General features: G+C 55.3%; 1 protein-coding gene across 1 annotated transcript; it reads right to left on the bottom strand.

The window, feature by feature from the left end:
• Positions 1-231: 231 nt before the first annotated feature.
• Erfl (ETS repressor factor like) lies at positions 232-18,545 on the bottom strand. Its single transcript, NM_001432078.1, is given in 8 exon segments — positions 232-1,159; positions 1,793-1,910; positions 2,024-2,219; positions 2,450-2,684; positions 5,056-5,135; positions 16,683-17,033; positions 18,033-18,420; positions 18,516-18,545. Coding segments are annotated over 5 exon segments (1,062 nt in total). The 5' UTR covers positions 5,123-5,135; positions 16,683-17,033; positions 18,033-18,420; positions 18,516-18,545; the 3' UTR covers positions 232-713.
• Positions 18,546-21,023: the final 2,478 nt, after the last annotated feature.

The following is a 21,023-nucleotide window of genomic DNA, read 5'->3' on the forward strand; positions in this document are numbered from 1 at the left end:
CCCATCCATCTGTCTGCTTGTCTTACATTTTTGTTTAGTATGTGCCACATCAGAGGACAACTTGTGGGAGTCGGTTTTTCTTCTGCCATCTGGGTCCCAGAGCTCAAACTCAGGTCGTCAGACTTGATGACAGACACCTGCACCTTTGCCATTCACTTGTAACAAGGACTCCACACACATGCACGCTACATATGAGGTGTGTGGCCCTCCGGGATGCAGGCACCCCACATCTCACACTCTTGTCCTTTTATTTTGTACTGAACTCTGGATGTAGCTGTGGGGTTTCGGAGGGAGCCGGTGGGGAGAGGACCCTCCTGGGTGGGGCTGGGGCGGGGTTATTGCTCTGAGCTCCCTGTCCCCAGGGGGACCTGTATGGGAGGATTTCAAAAGGGGGCTGGCACTGAATTGGGGACACTGCCACACGAACACGCAGGTCACAGCACGTAGGAAGTCAGGGGAGGCTGGGCGCCATATTGCACTTTGAGAGTGGGGCCAGATGGTTATCCCCGTCAAATAGGAACCTGGGAGGAGACTAGAGGCCATCCTGTTCCTCTCCACTCTGTGGAGAAGGTGTGGCCTCCACTCGGGGGTTGAAAGTGGCCAGGAGGGTGCCAAGGATCGGTCCTGGGCCTCAGGCTGGTGTTAAGGGCAGACCAAGTAGAAGCTTCGTGGGTGACTGCCCTAGTCACCAGCAGAATCCACTCTACACCTGCTCAGCTGCCGCTCCCCCCTTTGCCTGACTTGGTCTTGGGGGACACTGGTAGACCCTCATCGCCCTCACTGTCAGAGCTGCAGCCGCTGACGTCCGTGATCTCCAGCTCAGAGTCACTGTCCTCCTTCCCAGCCAGTGTGGCCTCTGGACCTCCAGCCCCTGGCAGTGCCAAGCGAGGGGCCATTGCCAGCCCCGAGGGGCGCTCGGGGCCCAGGCCCTCCCCTGTTGCAGCAAGCAGGGGTGCAGCCATGGGCCCTCCCCCCGCTCCTGCAGCGGGCAGGTGGCCCAGGGAACCCAAAGGGTTGGGGTAAAAGTGAGGTGGGTAAAGAGAGGGGGGCAGCTTGGGAAAGGGGCCCGTGAGGTATGGGTTAAAGTTCCAGGGGTACTCAGGGAAGGCGCGGCTGTAAGGACCCAGCAGGCTGGGTGGCTTGGAGTAGCTGGTGGCACCTGGAGGGGTATAGGGAACAGGTCAGGCTGGCCCACTAGTCATTTGGGGGCTACTTGCATGGTGGGTGTACCTCCTTGTGTGGGCTTCTCACCCTCTCCAGTAAAATTCCACCAAGGGTCTCCCACCCTCCTCTACCTCCCCTCCCCCTCTTCTCTCTCCATTCCTTTAACCTGCCTCCCACCCCCAAATCCTTCCTGCCAAGTAGCCACCCCCTCCTGTTAAGTTGCTCTGCAGCAGAGCCTTCTTTGCATCGATTGGCCTTCGGAAATGTCCCCATTACGTAACCCAAGTTGGTTTCCAACTCGTGATCTACCTGCCTCGGCCTTCTGAGTACTGGGTCTCATGTAGCTCAGCTTGACAATGGACTTGATCTGTAGTCAGGATCAAGACTGAGCTTGGCCCTCCAGCTCCTGTGTCCCTTGTGCTGGGATCTCTGGTGCGTACACCATGCCCAGCTGCTGCTGTGTTGACTGTGACCTGAGCCACTCTGACTGAACTACATCTCTGCCGCATCCCCTCCCTGGCTTTTAGACACATGTCCCCACACAGACACATCTCTGCCCAGCATCCCACTCTTCTGTCTCCCAGAGTCCACGTGTGCAGATCCCCTCCCCCAACCCTCAGGCCCTTACCAGAACCCAGGAATGGGAAGGGGCTGTCCAGACGTAGTTTATCCGTCTCTGGGGTGAATAGGGGTGTCCGACCCCCTGGCTCTCCTAGGCGTGGGGTAGAGAACAGGTTCTGGAGGGTCTGCAGAGGGAAGTAAGGAGGCGGTACTGCTTAGCCCCCTCTAGAGAGGATCGTGATGTCGGGGACACTAAACACCCCTCTTCCAGCACTAAGATTCCAGTGTCCAGACTCACCTCGGGGGTCAGGGGTGGGGCATCTGGCCCAGGCGCCCCAGCAAAGGGGCCAGGGGTCAGCAAGAGTGGGGAGCCTGTGGCGGCGGCAGCCACATCCAGCAGTGGGTAATTGACAAGTACAACTTTGCTGAAGTTGAACTTGTAGGTGAACCTCTTCCCTTTGGTCTTGTGCAGAATGCGCTTGTTGTAGTAATAGCTGTGGAAGAGAGGATGGGGTACTGGGGAGGGGCAAGGGAGGGTGAGGCAGTAGCTGGGCCTGGGTTCCTCTTGTCGCCACCCCCACCCAGTTTCCACTCACAAGTACTGGGGTCCACTGGAATCCAGTCCTGGAATGGAGGGAACGCCCCCACCTTTTCAGGGGGGACCAGAAGGGACAGTGAAGGGAGAGAGAGCAGGATGGGAGTCTGGCCCACAGCCCCTCCTCACCGCAGGGCCCGGCTCAGCTTGTCGTAGTTCATGTGGGGCTTGCACTTTCGAATGCCCCAGAGTCGGGCCACCTCATCAGGGTCCTTGATGACAAATTCCCCGTAGTCCCCCTGCCAGGCGATCACGCCCTGGTACTCCTCCTTCTGCAACAGCTCCAGGATAAAGTGCCACAGCTGGATCTGCCTCGAGCCAGGGGATGACTCGGGCTTGTAGGCCCAATCTGGGAAGGCAAACCCTAGGGACCGGAGACAGGGAGGCCTTAAGGTTAGGAAACTGGTGGGGACTCTGGGTATCGATGGATTCTGCGGCTTGAGATATCCAGTCTCTGAGGAGCGTCTCACGGGCGTGTGAGTTACCCTCAGGTCCATCGTGCTTGAGTCTGCTCCCTAAGTTACCTAGACAGCTGGAAAGAACTCCTAGGTTTGTGCTCCCAGCATGCCTTGGTGCGGGTCCCCTACCTCACCCTGCCAGGTCAGCAAGAAATTGAGAGAGACCCATTTCCTGCATACACAGCTGTCTTGGGATGTGACTTAAGAGGGCCCGTTCTGAGCAGTGATCACCCTGTCAGGGGGCCTGAGATATGTCTTGACTGGCAATCTGCCCCTTACCTAAGGCCCCTGCTGGCGCACACACTCAGCCTGTATACGTCTGTGTGTCTACCTCTAGTGTGTCCCTTCCCAAGTGCCCCCATCTTCAGGAAGTCCGGCGGAGGGCTGTGTGTTGATACAGGTACAGCCCTGTGTGCCCATGGCAGGCAGCACATCACACAGATAGCCACCTGCCATATTAATCCATGGGACACAACCACACCCAATTGCCATACACTCAAGGCCACTGAGGCTAATAGATGCAGACTGCCTGAGCCCTATGGACTCAACGGCCCAGCACTGTACATCCATTGCAACACGCACAATTGCAGACACATGAGTGCAATAACCTGGCTAACACAGAGACAGGGTTGGTATGACATTGAAGTCCCCAGAGAGGCAGCTGGGCACATGCATAGTAACAGTGACAACCAAACAACCTCCCAGGTCTACACTGAGGCATGTGAGTGGCTGCAATTGCATGGTCAATTGGCATTACTTCACCCGGGGAGGAGCATCCTGGTTCCCGCCATCCATATGCACCTAGAAGCCAGGAGCAGAGTTCCTACCTACCGCTGGTCTTTCCAATCTAGAAGGCTCTGGATCCCAGTGTCCACACCAGTGTCCTATGTCATCCTCTGTCTCCTACCTGCCCAGAGATTGGCATGACCCAGACATGAACACATGCTTAAGTCTGGTCTCTAGCAAGCGGAGAGCAATATGAGAGATGGGAGGCAAGGGAAGCCATCAAAGGCTGGGATGTGGAACAGACTGTGCTGAGCTGGGAGGCCTGAGTCCCTGCACCCCGTTGGTGTGTAGCCAGGGTTAGTCCTTGTCCTCTTTGGATTGAGGTTCCAGAAGCAGGAGGCAGGGAGGAGCAGAATCTCACCCAGGCTGCTCTCTGGTATCTACATGTGCAGGTGATGCCCTGACTACAAAAGGACAGGCAGTTGTCACCAATCCCTGTGGAAGGGGAGTTTTAATCTCTGAGCCATCTCACCTCGGATGCCATGAGCTGTCAGTCAAGATGGACCCTGGCCTATTCATACCATAGCACACTTCCCTTGGAAAGCCACTGGGTCACGAACATGTTTACACAGCCAAGAGACCAGAAGGGAGCTGCACGAGAGAGGACAGGCAGACAACCCCAAAACCTAGCAGTCGGGGGGACACAGACACAGTCTAAAAACCAAACCAAGTCCAGATCCTGATATGCAGGCCCAGGGCCACCTACCCACACCCTGCAAAATATACCGCAGATATCCACTGAGAATGCCACAGACTACCAGAGACAGGCGAATCCTCGTCACCCCTCCCCCACCCTGAAAGCAGGAGCACAGCACACAAGCTGGCAGACGTCAAAAGTATACGTGCATGACCCTGAAATGGCAGACTCCGGAATCATTCCTGTGGCCTCTGTGGTCCAATCTGTGTTTGAGCCGGCACGCATTCACACAAAGATGGTCCCCTGCAGACACTTGCCCTCTGTGACCCCTTCAGGAACGCTGAAGTGTCACTGTGCCTGCGTACACTCCACAATGAAACTCAGAGCAGACAGACAGATGGTCTCAAAGACTCCCTCTTATTAGTGACCCATTCATGCCCAAGCAGGTCCTCTCCCCCTGGCTCCCCCCTACCCCCGCCTCCTTTCTTCTCTTTAGGCTGTGTCTCCTTGTGCCTAGCCAGAGCTCTGGGCTCTGCCCTACCAAGGTAGGTGCCGCCTAGATGGCCATGGCAGGAGAAATCCTACATCTCACCCCCTCTGTCCTCATCCCTCCCGACACCTCATTCTCCAAAAGACCCTCGACCTTTGTGTCCCAGCAAGCAGGTGGCAGGGAGAGCAGACCGTGAAGAAGTTTCTGGTCAAGTTTCTCATGAAAGGGTTTGTAGCCAGGGAACCGATGGAGACCGAGACAGACAGGTTTCACAGGTGCGTGAGCGAGAAAGGGAAGAGGAAAGATAAGGAAGGGGGTGCAGCCCCTGGGAAGGGCTGTGAGCATGGACAAGAAGGACAGTTACCAGGGGTCCAGAGAGCCGGCAGAGCAGGTGGGGCGAAGAGAAGGTCCGAGACACAGCTACAGTCCATGGTAGAGCGAGCCCTGCAAAAGCCGGGACAGAGACAGGACAGCGGAAGAGAACCGGGTCAGCCAGTGGGGTGCTGCGGGACTCCTCCCCTCCTAGGACCTCAACCTGATGCCAGCCCACCTGATTGCCTTCAGTCCTCAAGCTCCCCCACCCACCCACTCTCCTCTCCCGCAGTCCCAGTGTCCCTAACTGAAGCCGCTGTCCTCCTGCCCTGCACCCTCCTCTATGTGGTCCTCTCCACTAAAGTCTGGCAATTCACCGCTCACAGACCCTCAACACCCTCCACCCACCCTGATGCCCCTCACAGTGTCTCTGGCTATCCTGCCTCCCACCTGACCACTGGGGGAGTAAGGGGTTGGTCCCTGGGTCTTTGGGTCTTCCTGTCTCCCTCTGCGTGTGGCTGTCTCCAGCTACTTCAGATTTATCACGCTCCGAAATACAAATTCGCCCCCACCTGGCTGACCCCCGGCAGCCAGCTCCCTCTGTGCCTCACACTGCAGCAGTGGCCAGCTCAAAGCTGGCAGAGCTGGGCACCTGCTAGCTAGGCTAAGAGGACCAGGCCCAGCCCTTGCCTTTCCTCCCCAAGTAGGCATCCCCCCCCCAGCCCCCAGCCTGCCCTCTGAGCCCACAGATCATTGCTCCGCTCCCCACCCCACTCTTCAAATCTGCCGCTCGCTCACCAAAGGGTCTCTATCTTTTCATCTGAGACTGGCCTCCCCACCTCTCAGGCACCCCCCTGAGCACCTTCTAGGAGCTGTACCCCCACCCCACCCCAACACACCCCAACAGCCCTTCCCCTTGCTCTCAAGGTAGAGCCACCCAAGCCTGCTGCACGAAGGAACTCATGGACCCCTGCCTCAAACCTGCTGCTCAAAGAAGATTCTCCATTCCTTCTGAGATCAGCTGGCCTCCCCTCCCAGGTACTCCCTCCCCGCAGACAGTCTCCCCCCACAACACCTGTCCACTCAGATTGGTATCCCCACTTAGATACCCCTTCCTTGACTAGTCTCTGCTCTCTGACGCTTCCTGCTTCCTGTGGCATCCACCTCCCCTTAGGACATTCTTTCCCCTTGGACCTACCTCCTCCCGACACAGGCTCCCTCAAATCCCCACTCCCTCAGAGAACCTCCGCCCTTTCCAGCACCTTTGCCCTCAGACACCCTCATCTATAGCCACCTGCCCCACTCACACTCACTGCAGCTACCCTTAGACAAGACCTCCTTTAGCCATCATGCCTGCACTCAGGGGTCCCCACACACCCTTTCCCTCAGACACCCCACCCATTAGATCTTCTACAGACACTCCACACACCATCCCCATACCATACAGCCATAAACCCACCTCACTCCCGGACACTTCTGCCCCCTCTTTGTATCTAGCTCCCCACAGCTCCCCCAACACTTCCTTGCACCCCTGGAGTCGCCCCTGCTAAGGGCCACTCCTCCCATACTCCATCTTTTTGGGAGTTCATCTCTCTTCCCTGTTCATTTCGACCTCTCCGTGCACTCGGACTTTTTTCCTCCTCTCCTCCACCTAGACTGGTTACCCCCATCTCTCCTCAACTCTCTCCTCTCATCCCTCAGTCCCATCTCCCATTTCTCTGTCTCTGCCCACCCGCTTCCCACAGCTGTCTCCCAGTCCCCTACCCCTTTTTCCTTCTCTATCCCTCACTGATCCACCTCCCCGCGTCTCTCTGTTCCCCCTATCTCTGTCTCTCCATCTCTCTCCCTCATCTGCCTACCTTTCCCTCCTCCTCCTCCCGGCCCCTTCCTCTCAGCCCCGCCCATCCCGTCTCTCTACCGTGCGTCCCCACCACCTCACCATCTCTTTCCCCCACACTCACCCCCCGTCTAACTCCCCCCTCCTGCTCTCTCTGCCTCTCTGGGTCCCCCTCCTCCCTCCCCCACCCCCACCCCCACCCCCCATTGGCCCCTCTCATTTCCGTGTTGGTTTTGATTTCTCTTCCCAACGCTTTCAACTCCCCGCCGCCTCCTCCGGACACGTTATAACGAGGAGCCGTGGGATCGGCGCTCCGGGCCCTGCTCCCACGCTCCCCCCCGTCGTCTCTCACACACATCTCTGCCTTCTCGCAGTCTCTGCTGCCACTTTTTACCCCCCATCTGTCCCGTGTCTAGTCTTGTCCTGTGTCTATCGGACCCCCACCCCACCCCGGAGGACCTGGATCCGGCCCCTCCAGCCGGGTCGTTCTCCACTTAGACCAGCATTTCTCCCGTGTCTGATTGCTGGCTTCTCCGGGTCTCATCTCTCTGTCTCTGTGTCCCTGGGCCTTTAGTCTCCACATGGTTCCTTTCTCCATTTCTGGGTCTCCACATCTCTACCTCCCCGTCTGAGTCTCTTTCTGGCAAAGTCCCTATCTCTGTCTCTAGGTCTCTCTTTCAGTCCCAATGTCCCTCTCCTGGGACTCCTTTGATCTCACCGCGCCCCTGGCACCCCCCTGGCCCCATTGATTGCTGATCGACCCATGGAGGAAGTAGGGCCTTCGGCCTGGGGCTATAGGGCCAAGCAGCAGCTTTGGCAAAGCCACTGGACAGATGGACAGACAGCCCCAGCCCCAGTGGCTGAGGAGGGGGAAGCAGCGGATCACAAGCCCCTCCCCGCCGGCCCGCAACGGTGCGGATGGGGACTCCGGGCAAGCTTTAATTTTTAATTTTATTTTGCTTCCTTCACCCCCCCTCACCCCCATCTCTAGCGCCCGAAGCCATGGCACCGAATGTGTGCGCTGAGTGAGGCAGCCGTTTGGAGAGGGGCTGGGCAGGCAGAGGCTGCCTCCCTTTGCTCCTTGCCAAGCACAATTACACAGACCCACACCTACTGCAAGCACACAGCCCGCATCACACAGGCCAACGAAGTCACACACACCACCGAGTTCCCTACACACCATCACATACACACTCAGAACACACACCGGTCTAGATTCACAGAACCACGCACATCCCCACAGCCATACACAACTCACGCAGCACAGCCCACGCATCAGTGAAGTTACACACAGCAGCAACGTTGTCATGGACAGCAACAGTACCGGACTCACGACCTGCCTAGACTGATGCACAATGACATAGGCACAGGGTCACACGCCAGTGCTCACAAAGACAGAAACACAGACCTTCCATCACAGAGGCACACAAATCACAGAGAGACAATGTCGTCATTGTTGTTGTACAGGAACAGAGACACCGACACCACCACCCCCAGACACACAGCACACAGCCAAGTCAGCAGCAGGCACATAGCACAGTCACACAGACAGGCACCAGAGACCTTCCAGCAAAACACATTTGATCACAGGCAGACACACAAAACACCCCAGACACAGGCTGCCACAGCCAGATGGCACACACATGAGGCCACACTCGTCACAGACATAGAGCCACAGTCAGAGTCCCCAATACGATCAGCACAGCGAGGGAAACCCACAGCAACCCCCACCCTCAGAGAGAGGAGACATTCTCATTTAGAAATAAGGGCCAGGTTTGGCTGTGTGTGGGTGCCTACTTAGAGGTAATGACACCCCAGTAACCTCAATGTCTCCACCACCATGGGGACATTGTCCATCTATCATCTGTGGATCTCCTTGGTCTTTCTCTCTCTCTTCTCTCTCTCTCTCTTGTGTGTGTGTGTGTGTGTGTGTGTGTGTGTGTGTGTGTGTGTGTGTTCAAAATGTGTCTTGCTTCATAGTCTTTTCGGTCTCCTTCATTGCCTCTGTCTGTCTGTCTGTCTGTCACTGAGGGTCTTTTTATTGCTCATCTCTGTGCGCCTCTGTCTCTAGAAGCTTCTGAGTATCTCTCACTCTGTCTCTGGACGCCTCCCCCCTGTCCCCCTTGGCCTCTGGGCCTCTCTGCCTCTGTCTCCTCACCCCATCACCCCAGCCCCCTGGGCTGGGGTTTAACCAGTTGTTTTGATTTCTCTAAGCTGCGCTGGCCGCCTCGGGAGCCGCCTCAGGCCTCACACCGCCCCCAGCCCCTTCATCCCTCACCCAGGCCCCCCCTCCCCACCTCCCCTTAACACAATCTGCACAAGTGGAATGAAAATTGATTTTTTTTTTAAATTTCATATCTTCTCCGGGGCTCTGTCTAAAGAGGAGAGAGACTCGGCCCAAGACCCCTCTCCCACCACTGCCCCCACATACACTGCTCGAGCACACACACACACACACACACACACACACACACACACACATGCACTGCCCCCACATATAACACACACACATACATGCATGCACTGCTCCCACATATAACACACACACACATACATGCATGCACTGCTCCCACATATAACACACACACACATACATGCATGCACTGCTCCCACATATAACACACACACACACATACATGCATGCACTGCTCCCACATATAACACACACACACACATACATGCATGCACTGCTCCCACATATAACACACACACACAGGAACATGCATGCACTCTTCCTCACACAACACACCAGTGTGGACACATCTGGGCACACAGCAGAGATGCTTGGCTGTGGGTACACAGACCATCCACACTCCGGGACCATGTGCATGTAAGAGCTCCCGTGGCTGTCCTGGCAAAGAGGTCTCTCAGGGGCTGTCATACCAATACCTGCTACCTTACCTCAAATGTCACCCAGTTCTTACCCTGCTCACATCAGCCATGCTGTCTAGCCTGGCCCCTAGGAGGGGAGACTTTGTGCCAAGGCTTCATACTTCACATCCCATGTACCACACACACCATATACATACTACACACATACCACACACCATACACACACTATACATATTATACACACACCACATACCTTGAACAGAAGATAAACTGTATATACTCCACAGACCTGCTATACACATACCACAGACTCATATCACAAACATACCACACCCCACAAACGAAACTGTACACTCCATATGCCATACACGTAACATGTGACATATGCTACATATACCACACCACACACCCACATAACATATATATAACCACCACATACCACATGTCACATATCTACCATACACCCTATGTATACGTACTTGTGACACACCCATATATGCATCACACACACACCACACAAGCAGACCACATAGAAACCATATACCACACAAAGACACCAAGCCACATACATACCACATTTCAAACGCCACAACTACCACATGCTGCCCGTGCTACCCCCAGACTGCATACAGATATCACATTTCATACACACATGGCACACAGGTACCAAAACACAAAATGCAAGAACTGAAACTCCCTGTGACAGAGGGTCACTTGTGATACACAGATCCACACAGAGGCAGACACGGTGACCCAAACATACTTCCTCACACGCCATCGCAGACACGGCCTCATACCCAGAATCGGGCACAAGTTCACATTGTGTGCACACAGAGGCACCCAACAACCACACAGGAATGCACAATCACAAGGTCACATGTGCGCATGCACACACACAGGGCTGTTAGCATTCTTGTGGTCATGCCCACGCTCACTGCTGCAAACCAACGTTCAATCCAGCCTGCTGCATTTCACCTCCCAAATGACCGTATGTGCATGCACACACAGACAGAACACCATAGGCATTGGAAGCCAGAGTCAGACACAGGCTCAGAGGTGCAGCAGCCACCAAAAGCAGCCCGCTGCACAGCCGGGGTCTGGCCCAGGTCTGGGGACTTCTACAGTTGTACCTTACTGCTCTTCCTTAGTAAGCCCCTCCTGTTCAGCAACCCCGCTGACAGTGGGCCCCTCAGCTCGACCCCTGCTTCTCCCACCCCACTTCCGGACTCAGACTCCTTACCTCCTCACCCTCAGGGACAGGCTGTTCTGCCTTGGTCACTCAGCCCTGCACAGACGCAGAAACACCAAACACACACAACCCAAGGTTCTGGATGCTCACACCAGGCACGCACAGCTGTTCGCCACGAGTGTCCCACTGTCACATTCATAGGTGTGTGGCTTTGGGCAGCCCCACAAATGCACACGCACATACACCTAATCCTCTGTGCCTGGGGGCACACACAATTGGCATAAGCCATATTTACATGGGCTACAACACGCAGACACACACAAGGGGACCTCTGATAAAGCTTCAGTGCGGGACAGGGACAAGGTCTGGATGAGATCTACCTGGCATCAGATTTGGGTTGGTTAGGAAAAGGAAAGAGGAGTCCACACCCCTTATGCCCCACCTAGCCATATAGTCCTCTGTCTGTCTGTCTGTCTGTCCGTCCATCCATCCGTCTGTCTGTCTATCTATCTATCTATCTATCTCTGGGGCCATGGTTGTCTCTTTGGGTCTCCGACTTTCTCCTGGAGTTCCAGTCTCAGCATGGATGTCCCTGGGGCTGCAGTCAGCCTGCAGAATGATGTCGATGTCGGCGTAGTGGTAGGTAGTGGTGATGGTGGTGAGGGAGAGTCCCCAGGGAGGTGGGAGCCGCAGTGCCACGCACCCCGCCTACAAAATAGTGCTGGGGGAGGGGATGGAGGAGGAGGCAAGCAGCCCCTGTCCACTGCTTCTCTTGAGGCACAGAGACCCTGAGCCATGGAAGTGGCTGGGGTGGGTAGGAGGAGACAAACAGGGTCTCGGAGAAGGGGAGATTGGGAGAGGAGAAGAGCCAGCAGGGGCAGTGGGACCAGAGGCAGGGTGAGAGACCAGCAGAGTAGACTTCCCACAGTCAGAAAGAGGAAGCTAGACTCACGGAGACAGAGACAGGCAGACAGGAGAGAGAGAGAGAAAAGACAGAGACAGAGAGACAAGGAGAGACTGAATCAGGGGGATTCTGGAAGAGGGAATGCGTGGAGAGGGGCTGAGAGGAGGTAAATTAGAGAGCGGAGGGCCAGGGCACCAGAGAACCTGGGTCAGAGAGGATGCAGGGGAGGGGGCAGAGATGCGGAAAATTGAGGGATTAGGGCAGAGGCAAGAGAGCGGATGGGGGAGACAAGAGATGAGAAAGCCAGAGGATTACACCCCACACACACTTTGGTGAGCTCCCCCCCCACCCCATCTCCTCCACACCTCCCTCCCTGTGTGGACTCATGGCTCCTTCTTTAGTGCCTTAGCCCAGCTTCAGTCCTGGGGTGTTGATGCTCCTTAAAACCCCTGCCTCCTCATTTCACCCGGTCCATCCCACACCCAGCTTGGGCCACGTCAATACCACTGTCCCAGTCCTTGTGCCTAACTGCATCTTCACCCTAGCTGTCAGAAGTCCTGGCCTCTGCCCCAGTGACCCTACTAGCTCCCTAAAATAGACCTGTTGATGTTCAAGCCATCCACCATAGACAGGGCCCTAGATATGTAACAAGACAACTGTATTTGATGTTGTCAGAGAGCGTCAGAGAGAGTGGCTTGATTGAGAGGCTTCTAGAATGATCCCCAAGCCCTGGTGGTTCTGTGACTTCCCTTGTAGGGTTTGGCAAAGATAGGCCACTTTAAAGGGATCTGTATAAACAGAGCACACACTGCAGGGAGCCAGAGAGAGAGGTGGATGGAGGGGACACGTCAGGAGAGGACCCTATTGGGACATAGCAGAAGAGCTAGAGGAATGGAGACAATAGAACCCAGAGACAGGGAGACAGGAACAAATGGGACAGAGGAGTGAAGGTGGGGGGACTGAAAGTTAAGAACAGAGAAATGGAGTTGAAGACCCAGGAGGGCAGGCAGTCAGGGGAACAGGAGAGAACTCAGACAAGAGAAGGGGCAGGGCCAAGAGTGCCCCTGGGCCAACACAGGGGCCTGGGGTTGGCCTGAGCTGGGCCCGGGAGCTGGGCTGCTGTCGGGATCCCATAAGGGGTAGTGTCCAGCCAGGCTGGGGGAGGCTCGGGGCTCCAGGGGTATCAGGCGCGGTGCTAATTCAGCGCCATCGATCAGACAGGATGAGAGCAATAAATTATTGTGACAAGATGCAATCCTGGCCCTAGCACTGCCGCCGAGGCGGATCGATCCCTGTCCCCAGCCCCACACCAGTCCCATGACCAGGCCTTGGTGGCTGGGACTCTTCTGCCCACCTCACTATCTTCTCTCCTCACTGTACACACACTCTCAAATATGGGCCAGGCCATGTGGTCGCCCTGGAGAAGAGAGAGAACCAGGAGAGGCTGCAGAGAAAGAAATCTAACCCCTACATGGCTCTGGCCCTGTAGTTTCCCTCAGCACCAGCCTTACCTACACCTGTAGGGTAAGAACTGCCATGGTGCCCATTTCACAGATGTGAAAACTGAGGCGTGACCAGGGAACATTAACTCGGACATAGTCCAAGCAAGTCCATAGTCTGACGAGGATGAGTGATGAAACCCGGACTTGGATACTTTCAAGGCCCCAGTATCTCTACTGTCAGAGGGGAGCACAAGGCACAAAGATGAAAAGATGAGGAGAGAGAGATAGTAGAAGACAGAGACATGGAAAGGCTTAGATATATAAAGAGACACGGAGCTGAGGCAGATGCTATGCACCTGGAGTTTGAGATACTTGGGGGACTCGGGCAGAGGACAAGTTGGAGGCCGGCCTGGGCTACAGAGTGAGCGTAAAGCCAGCTTGAACAACTGAGCAAGGCCCTGCCTCAAAAACTGAAAAGGGCCAGGAGCCAGGCCTGCCCGTGTTCGCCTGTGATCTCAGCAACTGGAAGCCTGAGCTGCCCACATCTAAGTTCAAGGTCAGCCTGAGTGAAAGAGAGGGCACCGGCCGGGATACAGCTCAATGGTGGAGGTTTTTCTGTCATGCATGAGGACCTGGGTTACAGCCCCGAAGTCAAGGAGGAAAAAGGAGGGGTAAGGAGAAACACCGAAGGACACACAAGGACAGACTCGGAGGCTGGCAAAAGGGAGATTGTGGCAGAGGCCAAAGCAGGGAAAGGGAAGGGGGACCAGAAGAGACAGGCGGGTGTCTGGCAGGTGGCTGTGTGTTGGGAGGGTGAAGGGAAAGGACATGAGGTGGAACTTGAGTCCCAGAGGTCACCTAAGGAGATGACATGGACAGGTCGATTGATGGCAGGTGTGGGGGCAGGCGGGAAGGTGGTCTCTGAAGTCACACGGCCTTGGGTTAGACTCAGTTCTTCCACACTGCCCAGTTTCAGGGACCTCAGGAAAAAAAAAGAATTTCTTCCCTTGGAGCTCAGTTTATTTTTCTGCAAAATGGGGACACAGGTCAAGCACCTGCTTTATAACGGTGGCATGAGGATGAGTGTGACCCTGTCACAGAGCTTGTTTTAGAATCTACAGCTATCAGCATCATCACCAAGGTGGAGGAGGGTAGATTCCGGTTGTGTGTGTGTGTGTGTGTGTGTGTATACAGATGCTGCTGAAAGTCAGCTATGACATCCAGCAGTGGCAGCATCACATGGGCTCTTCAGCAGGGAGGTGGTGGCACAGGCCTTTAATCCTAGCACTGGGGAGGCAGAAGCAGGCAGGCAGATCTACACAAGTCCAACTTGGTGTACAGAGTGAGTTCCGTGTGTGTGTGTGTGTGTGTGTGTGTGTATACACATATATGTATGCATATACACATATACACATGCATACATACATACTGCATACATACCCTCAGCGCTTGGATTTGAACCTTGGGTTCTATTCCTTCGTATAAGGTTCATGTTCTCCCACCAAGCTACAACCGCAAACCCTGAGAGCCTCAGGCAGGTTGAACTCTGACCTTCCTGCCTTAGCCTCTGAGGCAGCTGGGATGACAGGCCTAGAGGTCTAGGCCTGGCTTAAGGGAAGGTCTCTATGGTGCAGGGAGCAGCCATGCAGATGTCTGGCCACAGGTCCCACGGTGTTTAGCAAATGCTATCAGCATTGCTCATGGACAGCTAGAACGCCCTAAGGAGGTGAGCATTCCTAAGGAGCAAGCTGGGTGGAGGTCGGCTATGACAAGGGACTGGTGCTTCTGGGATGAAGCGACCACTGACAAGATAGGATCTGAAGAATCGGTCCTGAGGGTGTGAGCAACAGGTTAAAAGAGCTGATGAGGGCCCGGTCGGATGGAGTGTCAGCTGGTTCACAGATGCTCGCAATACTTGTCAAGGAGTGAGGATTATGAAACGTGTAGGAATAAACAGAGAGGTAGAGCTCGGGCAAGGGGCCAGGTGCGTGCCTCTGGGGTACCAGCTTTGCCCAGAAGTCTGTGTCCTCCCTGGAGGATGTTGAGACAGACAGGCTTGTGACAGACACCAGCTTAAAGAGAGGTAAGGTAGAGAGAGACATGGAGGGCAGTGATGCCTGGGTAGACAGGCGGGGAACAGGTGTCGGTGTGGAGGGCAGGTGTGACCTTGTGCAGCCTGGAAAGGTGAAGTGAGAAACACAGTGCTTAGTATGTAGGAGAGGGGACGTCCGGTATCTGAGGCACAGATGTAAGGAAATGTGTATAAGCCCATGGCTTAAGCCTGGCTGTGTCTTGGGTTGTGGAGACAGAGTGGAGAGATGAGAAGTTGCCAGCATCAGGCGTGCACTTGTGACGGGAGGGGCTGTCAGTGGACAAGGCCCTGCACTGGATGGGCAAAGGCATCAGGAAAGATACTCATGATAGCAGGGGACGTACATGAGCTGTCAGGACCTGCGGCTGGAGAACAGGTGGCAGAGGAGGGTGTCTCTGTTCTGGGACCAGTGAAGAAAGCAGATTTGGAAAATAAGATGGCAGGAAGTGTAGGTTTGGTTTGGTTTTGGAGACAGGGTCTTACAAGGCCCTGGCTGGCTTCAAGCTATGTAGCTAAGGATGACCTTGAACTTCTGATCTTCCTTCCTCTGCCTCCTGAGTGCTGGATTTACGGGAGTATGCCACTACTCCTGGTTTATGGACGTCTGGGGATGGAACCCAGTGCTCTGCCCTACACAGGTGCTCAGTGAACCAAGCTGTGGCCCCAGTGAGTGTATTTATACAAGCGATGGGAGGTGGAGTGTGAGGGAGGACCATGCAGGCAGAGAGAATATGGGGGTCACATTAGTGTGGTTTTGGAAGGATGGGTATAAGAGTGGATGAAGAGGGTGGGTGGGGTCATGCTGTAATGAATGCTATGTGCAAAGGAAAGGTGTGTGTGTGTGTGTGTGAGAGAGAGAGAGAGAGAGAGACAGACAGATAGACAGACAGAGACAGACAGAGATAGAGAGACAGACAGAGACAGAGAGACAGAGAGACAGAGAGAGTCAGAGAGAGACAGAGAGAGACCGGTATTACTGGAGGTGAGGCATAGGTTAAATATAAAGACACATGAGAAACAAGTACTCTGACAGAATTGAGGGCAAGGTTTGGAGTGTCGCAGGGGATGGTGTGATTTGAAAAATGGAATTGATGACAGGTTCAGGTAGAGGCTCAGATTTGGGAAAGCAGGTGTAACCTGTGAGAGTAGGTAAGAGAGGGCGCTGGCTAAGCGAGAGACTTTATGCTAATGAACCTCTCTGGGGCAGGCTGGAAGGGGACAAGGACTACCTGGAGGACAGTGTGTGCCCTGCCCTGTGAGCCCCAGAAGCACATGAGGGGAACAGAGGTCAGTTACAAGCAGGCCGTGTTACCTTGAGGTCCAGATGGGGAGAATATGGAGGTACAGGTGAGTTGGATGTGGGGTGCGGGTGGAGGGTGTTACCTGAAGCACAGGTGTGCTGTGTTCCCAGGAGCCAGTTCGAGCTGTCAGGTTCCTCCCGTGGCTCTAGCTCTGGGCTTGGGGAGGCCTGGGCCTGCCGGGCAGCTCGGGCTCCTGAGGCTGTTTGGCGATGCGGAGCGCGTCTGGGCCTCGGCGGGCCGGCGGGGCGGGGGGAGCGGGCGGGGGGGCCGTTTAGCCGTGATAGATCCGCGCGCCGCTTGTCTCTTAATCTCCGGAGCGACCGATCGATTCGCTATTTCCCTTTGTTGCCAGAAAATTCGATCCTGGGCCTGGAATTAGGTCCCCGGCTTAATCTGAGCGGAAACCAGCGAGGGGGAGACAGAGACAGAGATACTGGCGGAGACAGAGACGGGGAGGTAGTGAGAGATAGAGAGATGCTGCGGGAGAGAGACATAGGCACGGGATTCTGGGAGGGGTAGTCTAAGGGTTAGTGCCACCGAGGTAAGAGTGGTGTTGTAAGAGACAGAGATAAAGAGTTAAAGAGAGACAGATCCTGGGAGTTAGTTGCCCCTGGCTCCTGGGAGAGCTGGAAGGAGGCTCAGAGATGCTGACAGAGGCAGAGAGACAGTGAGGAGAGACTTAGGCAGTGGGGATGTGGCAGAGGTGGTCCAATGATGAATACACAGGGTGTCTAAGACATTTCCCAGACCAAAGTTCAAGTCTAGGCAGTTTTTGCTCCCAAATGGGCTGACCTCAGGTCTGGCTCCAATATCCTTCCCACAGACCCTGTGACCTCTCAACCAAATCTGCAGATAAATTTTGTAGACTCTCAGTCTTGAACTCAAGCCCCAATCCAGTCCTCCTCTGTCTCTCTCCTAAATCCAAATCCAAACATCCACAACCCCAGTCCTGACCTCCATCCCCGACGAGTCAACTCCATCCCCAAATAGCTGGGGCATCAGCACCAAATATCCTGACTCCAGTCTTGACCTTTAAAACCCATGGTACTCTGGTCCTAAATGTCCAGACTTCCCAGGCTCAAATACTCAGACCCAAGTCAGCCTTCACCCCCCTTCCCCAAATAGTCACACTCTGGTATGTCCAGTTCCTATTCCCGAGGCTCCCATACTCACATTCTTCTGCCCCATACCTTGCACTCTAGTCTCGAGGTCCTACCTCCAGCGCTCATCCCTCCCACCTCGCACCCCTGTCCACAAGATGCTCCGGCGGGATTCCCTCCCAACTCCCCAGAGTTAGAGCTGCCCCGCCTCGGGCACCCCCAAGCTGCCCCGGGGTCTCTGGGGACCACCTCCCGCGCCCCTGGCCCCCGCCCCGGGCAGCAATCCCCGCCCCTCATCCCCGCCCCTGAGACGGCCCGCAGCGCTCACTCACTTTCCGCGCCTTGCGCATCCGCTCGGGTCCGGGGAGAAGTGTTTAAAGTTCGGATCCCGCAGCCATGGCCCCGCGGCGTCCTGGGGAAGAAGACCCCGGGGCGAGGGACGCGGGAGGCCAGGAGTCCCGCGAAGACGGAGACCGAGAGGATGGGGTCTGGGAGTCCCTGAGACAGCGTGACAGAGACAAGGAGACAGAGACGAGGGGCACGAGCAGAGACGGGGAGATGCAAAGAAGAGACACCCCAAAAGAGAGGCGCGCAGAGGACGGACGCGGGAAGCCGGGAATCCAGCTCTGGGCCAGGGCGCGGGGGACCGTGTCTCTGAGCCCCCTCCTCTCCTGCAGTTCCTCTCTCCTCCTCCTCCTCCTCCTCCTCCTCCTCCTCCTCCTCCTCCTCCTCCTCCTCCTCCTCCTCCTCCTCCTCCTCCTCCTCCTCCTCCTCCTCCTCCTCCTCCTCCTCCTCCTCCTCCCTCGCTCCTCCGCGGCGCGGCGCGCTCTCCCGCCCTCGCGGCCGCCCGGCCCGGCTCGGCGCGCAGATATATGGAGGCGGCGGCGGCGGCTGTGCGGGGGAGGGGGCGGGCGCGCGATCGATGGAATATAATTTTCCTCAAACTCGGAAAATAAAGTTCAGAGCTGATCAAATTTGAAAACAGATGTCGAATTGCGACTCTAAATAAGGTTCGATCCCGGGACTGAGAGAGTGGGGGTGGGGTGGGGGCAGAGAGACACCCCCAACACCTTTCCCCTTTCCTCCCCACCTCCTCCTTGTCCTACACGGGGAAGACTCGCAGACAGACGGACAGGCGGTAGAGAAGGAACTGCTGCCGCGCATAAGCAAAGCTGGGCTTGGCCTAGGCAAGGACACACACACACACACAACACACACTCACACGCGCGCGCGCGCACACACACACACACACACACACACACGCACAGAGACTGAACTGGGCAGCTGACATGCGGACATAGGGACACACAGAAGCAGTGACATAGACTATGCAACACACACACACAGGACACAGATGCACCACAAAACACACAGCCGGGCACATTACGGACAATGACCTGTATTTTAGACACACACTCGGCACCCAAGCCTATCTTAACCCCCAATCGCTTCCTCCCTGATCCACCCACACAGGGGGTGCACAGACACGGGGTTTCACGGTGACACATACCCCACACCAGGCTGCAGACCTTCACTGGCACACTGGTCAGACAGAGCCCACGGTAGACACCTTGAGGACCTTCCCTTCACACAGGCGTGGATCTGTGGATCTGGTCTCACAAGCTCAAAGGCTCAGCCAGTTTGCTTTGGCTGAAATACAGTATCAACCATCTCCAGGACCCCAAAAACAGTTCATCACCCACTGAACCTTCTGCTGCAGCTTGACCTTGCCTCTAACTGGTCGCCATCCCTTTCCCCTCTCAACTCCACCCTTTTGGGGCTTCCCTTCCCCAATTTGTACTCTCCCCCCACTTCTCAGGTCAGGCCTCTCCCCACTTCCAAGCCCCAAGAACTCATTGTGTTTTGTTTGGATTGTGAGACTTGGCCTCACGTAGCCCAGGCTGGACTCAACATATTACTATGTAGCAGAGGCTGACCTTGAGCTCTCGCTCTTCCTGCCCCGCCTCCACTTCCCAAATGCTGGAGTTATCAGCATATGCCACCACAGCCTGACGGACCTCTAGACCTCATTATTTGGGAGGAAAAGCGGCCCCTCCCGGGAGGGGCAACCGTGTTTCAAGGCAAGACTGGCTTGCCCACATGGATACTTTGTATCCAGAATCTTCTGTGCCAGTCACCACTACAGTCCTTAAAGAGCAGACACGCATCACCCATTTTGGCTAAGTCCCTGGGTCTTAGTTTCTCTATCTGAATATAGGGTAGGTAACATGACAGGTACCCCTTTGAGTGGCAGGTGGGTCAAACACAGTGCATGCTATAAACATTGATTCTCCCACGTAATCTACTAAAATTTGTGCAAAGCTAGGTTGGACTGACCTGGTCCCACCTTGTTCGAATTTAGGGAGGTTAGCAGGAAGTTCCCTCCCTTCTCTACCAAGCCATCCCCCACTGGCAATATTGGTTCCCTAAGCTATACTTAAACCACCGAGATGTAAAGGGTGTGACCTAGGGTGTGTCACTAGTTGCTTGGTGACATTCCTCAAAGGCAGAGATCAGTCTCCACCAGAACAGGGCTCTGAATGTCCTGGAGGGAGTTACAGGACATTCTCTGTAAAACAGAGTTCCCTCAGGTATATGAGACACCCTTTGGTGTCTACTCTGCGGGTAGATGTGACTCCTTAAGAACACTAGCTGGGAGCCGCGCTTGGTGGCCCACGCCTTTGATCTCAGCACTTAAGAGGCAGAGCTAGGCAGATCTCTGTGAATTCCAGGTCTACTGAACGAGTTCCAGGGCAGCCAGGGCTACACAGAGAAACCCTATCTAGAAAAATCAATCAATCAATCAAACAAACAAACAAACAAAAAAACAAAATCCACTATCTAGAAGTGGGGGGACGGGTAAACCCATCTTTTCTGAACCCCAGAAGCTAAGTAAGGCAGGAGGATCTGGAGTTCAAGGTGAGCTTTGGCTGTCTCAGGAAAAGGAGGGGGGTCATTACTGTTGCATGTATGGTCTTGAAGTGTGCTATGGCAGGATACCTATGAAGGGGGAGCACCTTCGGACTGTAAATAACACCCGGATGACACACTGGCTCGCACTGTACCCTGCACCCTTCCTGCAAGTAGACTGGAGTCTTAGTAAGGCTAGAATACCACTGAGGACCGATGTCCAAAGGGCCTCGCACTTTCTCTCTAAACCTTCTGCTCTAGGAAACGTGAAGGCCAGCCCTCAGAGGGCCAGTCAGAAATCCCAGAGATTCTTACACCTCTAAGCAGCTTCCAGTGTCCAATCCAGGGTATCGGATACTCCCCCTCCTCTACGGAGAGATCAGATGCCCTTGGTTACTTGACCAACGCATATC

This window comes from Rattus norvegicus, chromosome 1, assembly GCF_021556685.1.
Source record: "Rattus norvegicus strain SHRSP/BbbUtx chromosome 1, alternate assembly SHRSP_T2T, whole genome shotgun sequence".
Taxonomy (NCBI): Eukaryota; Metazoa; Chordata; class Mammalia; order Rodentia; family Muridae; genus Rattus; species Rattus norvegicus.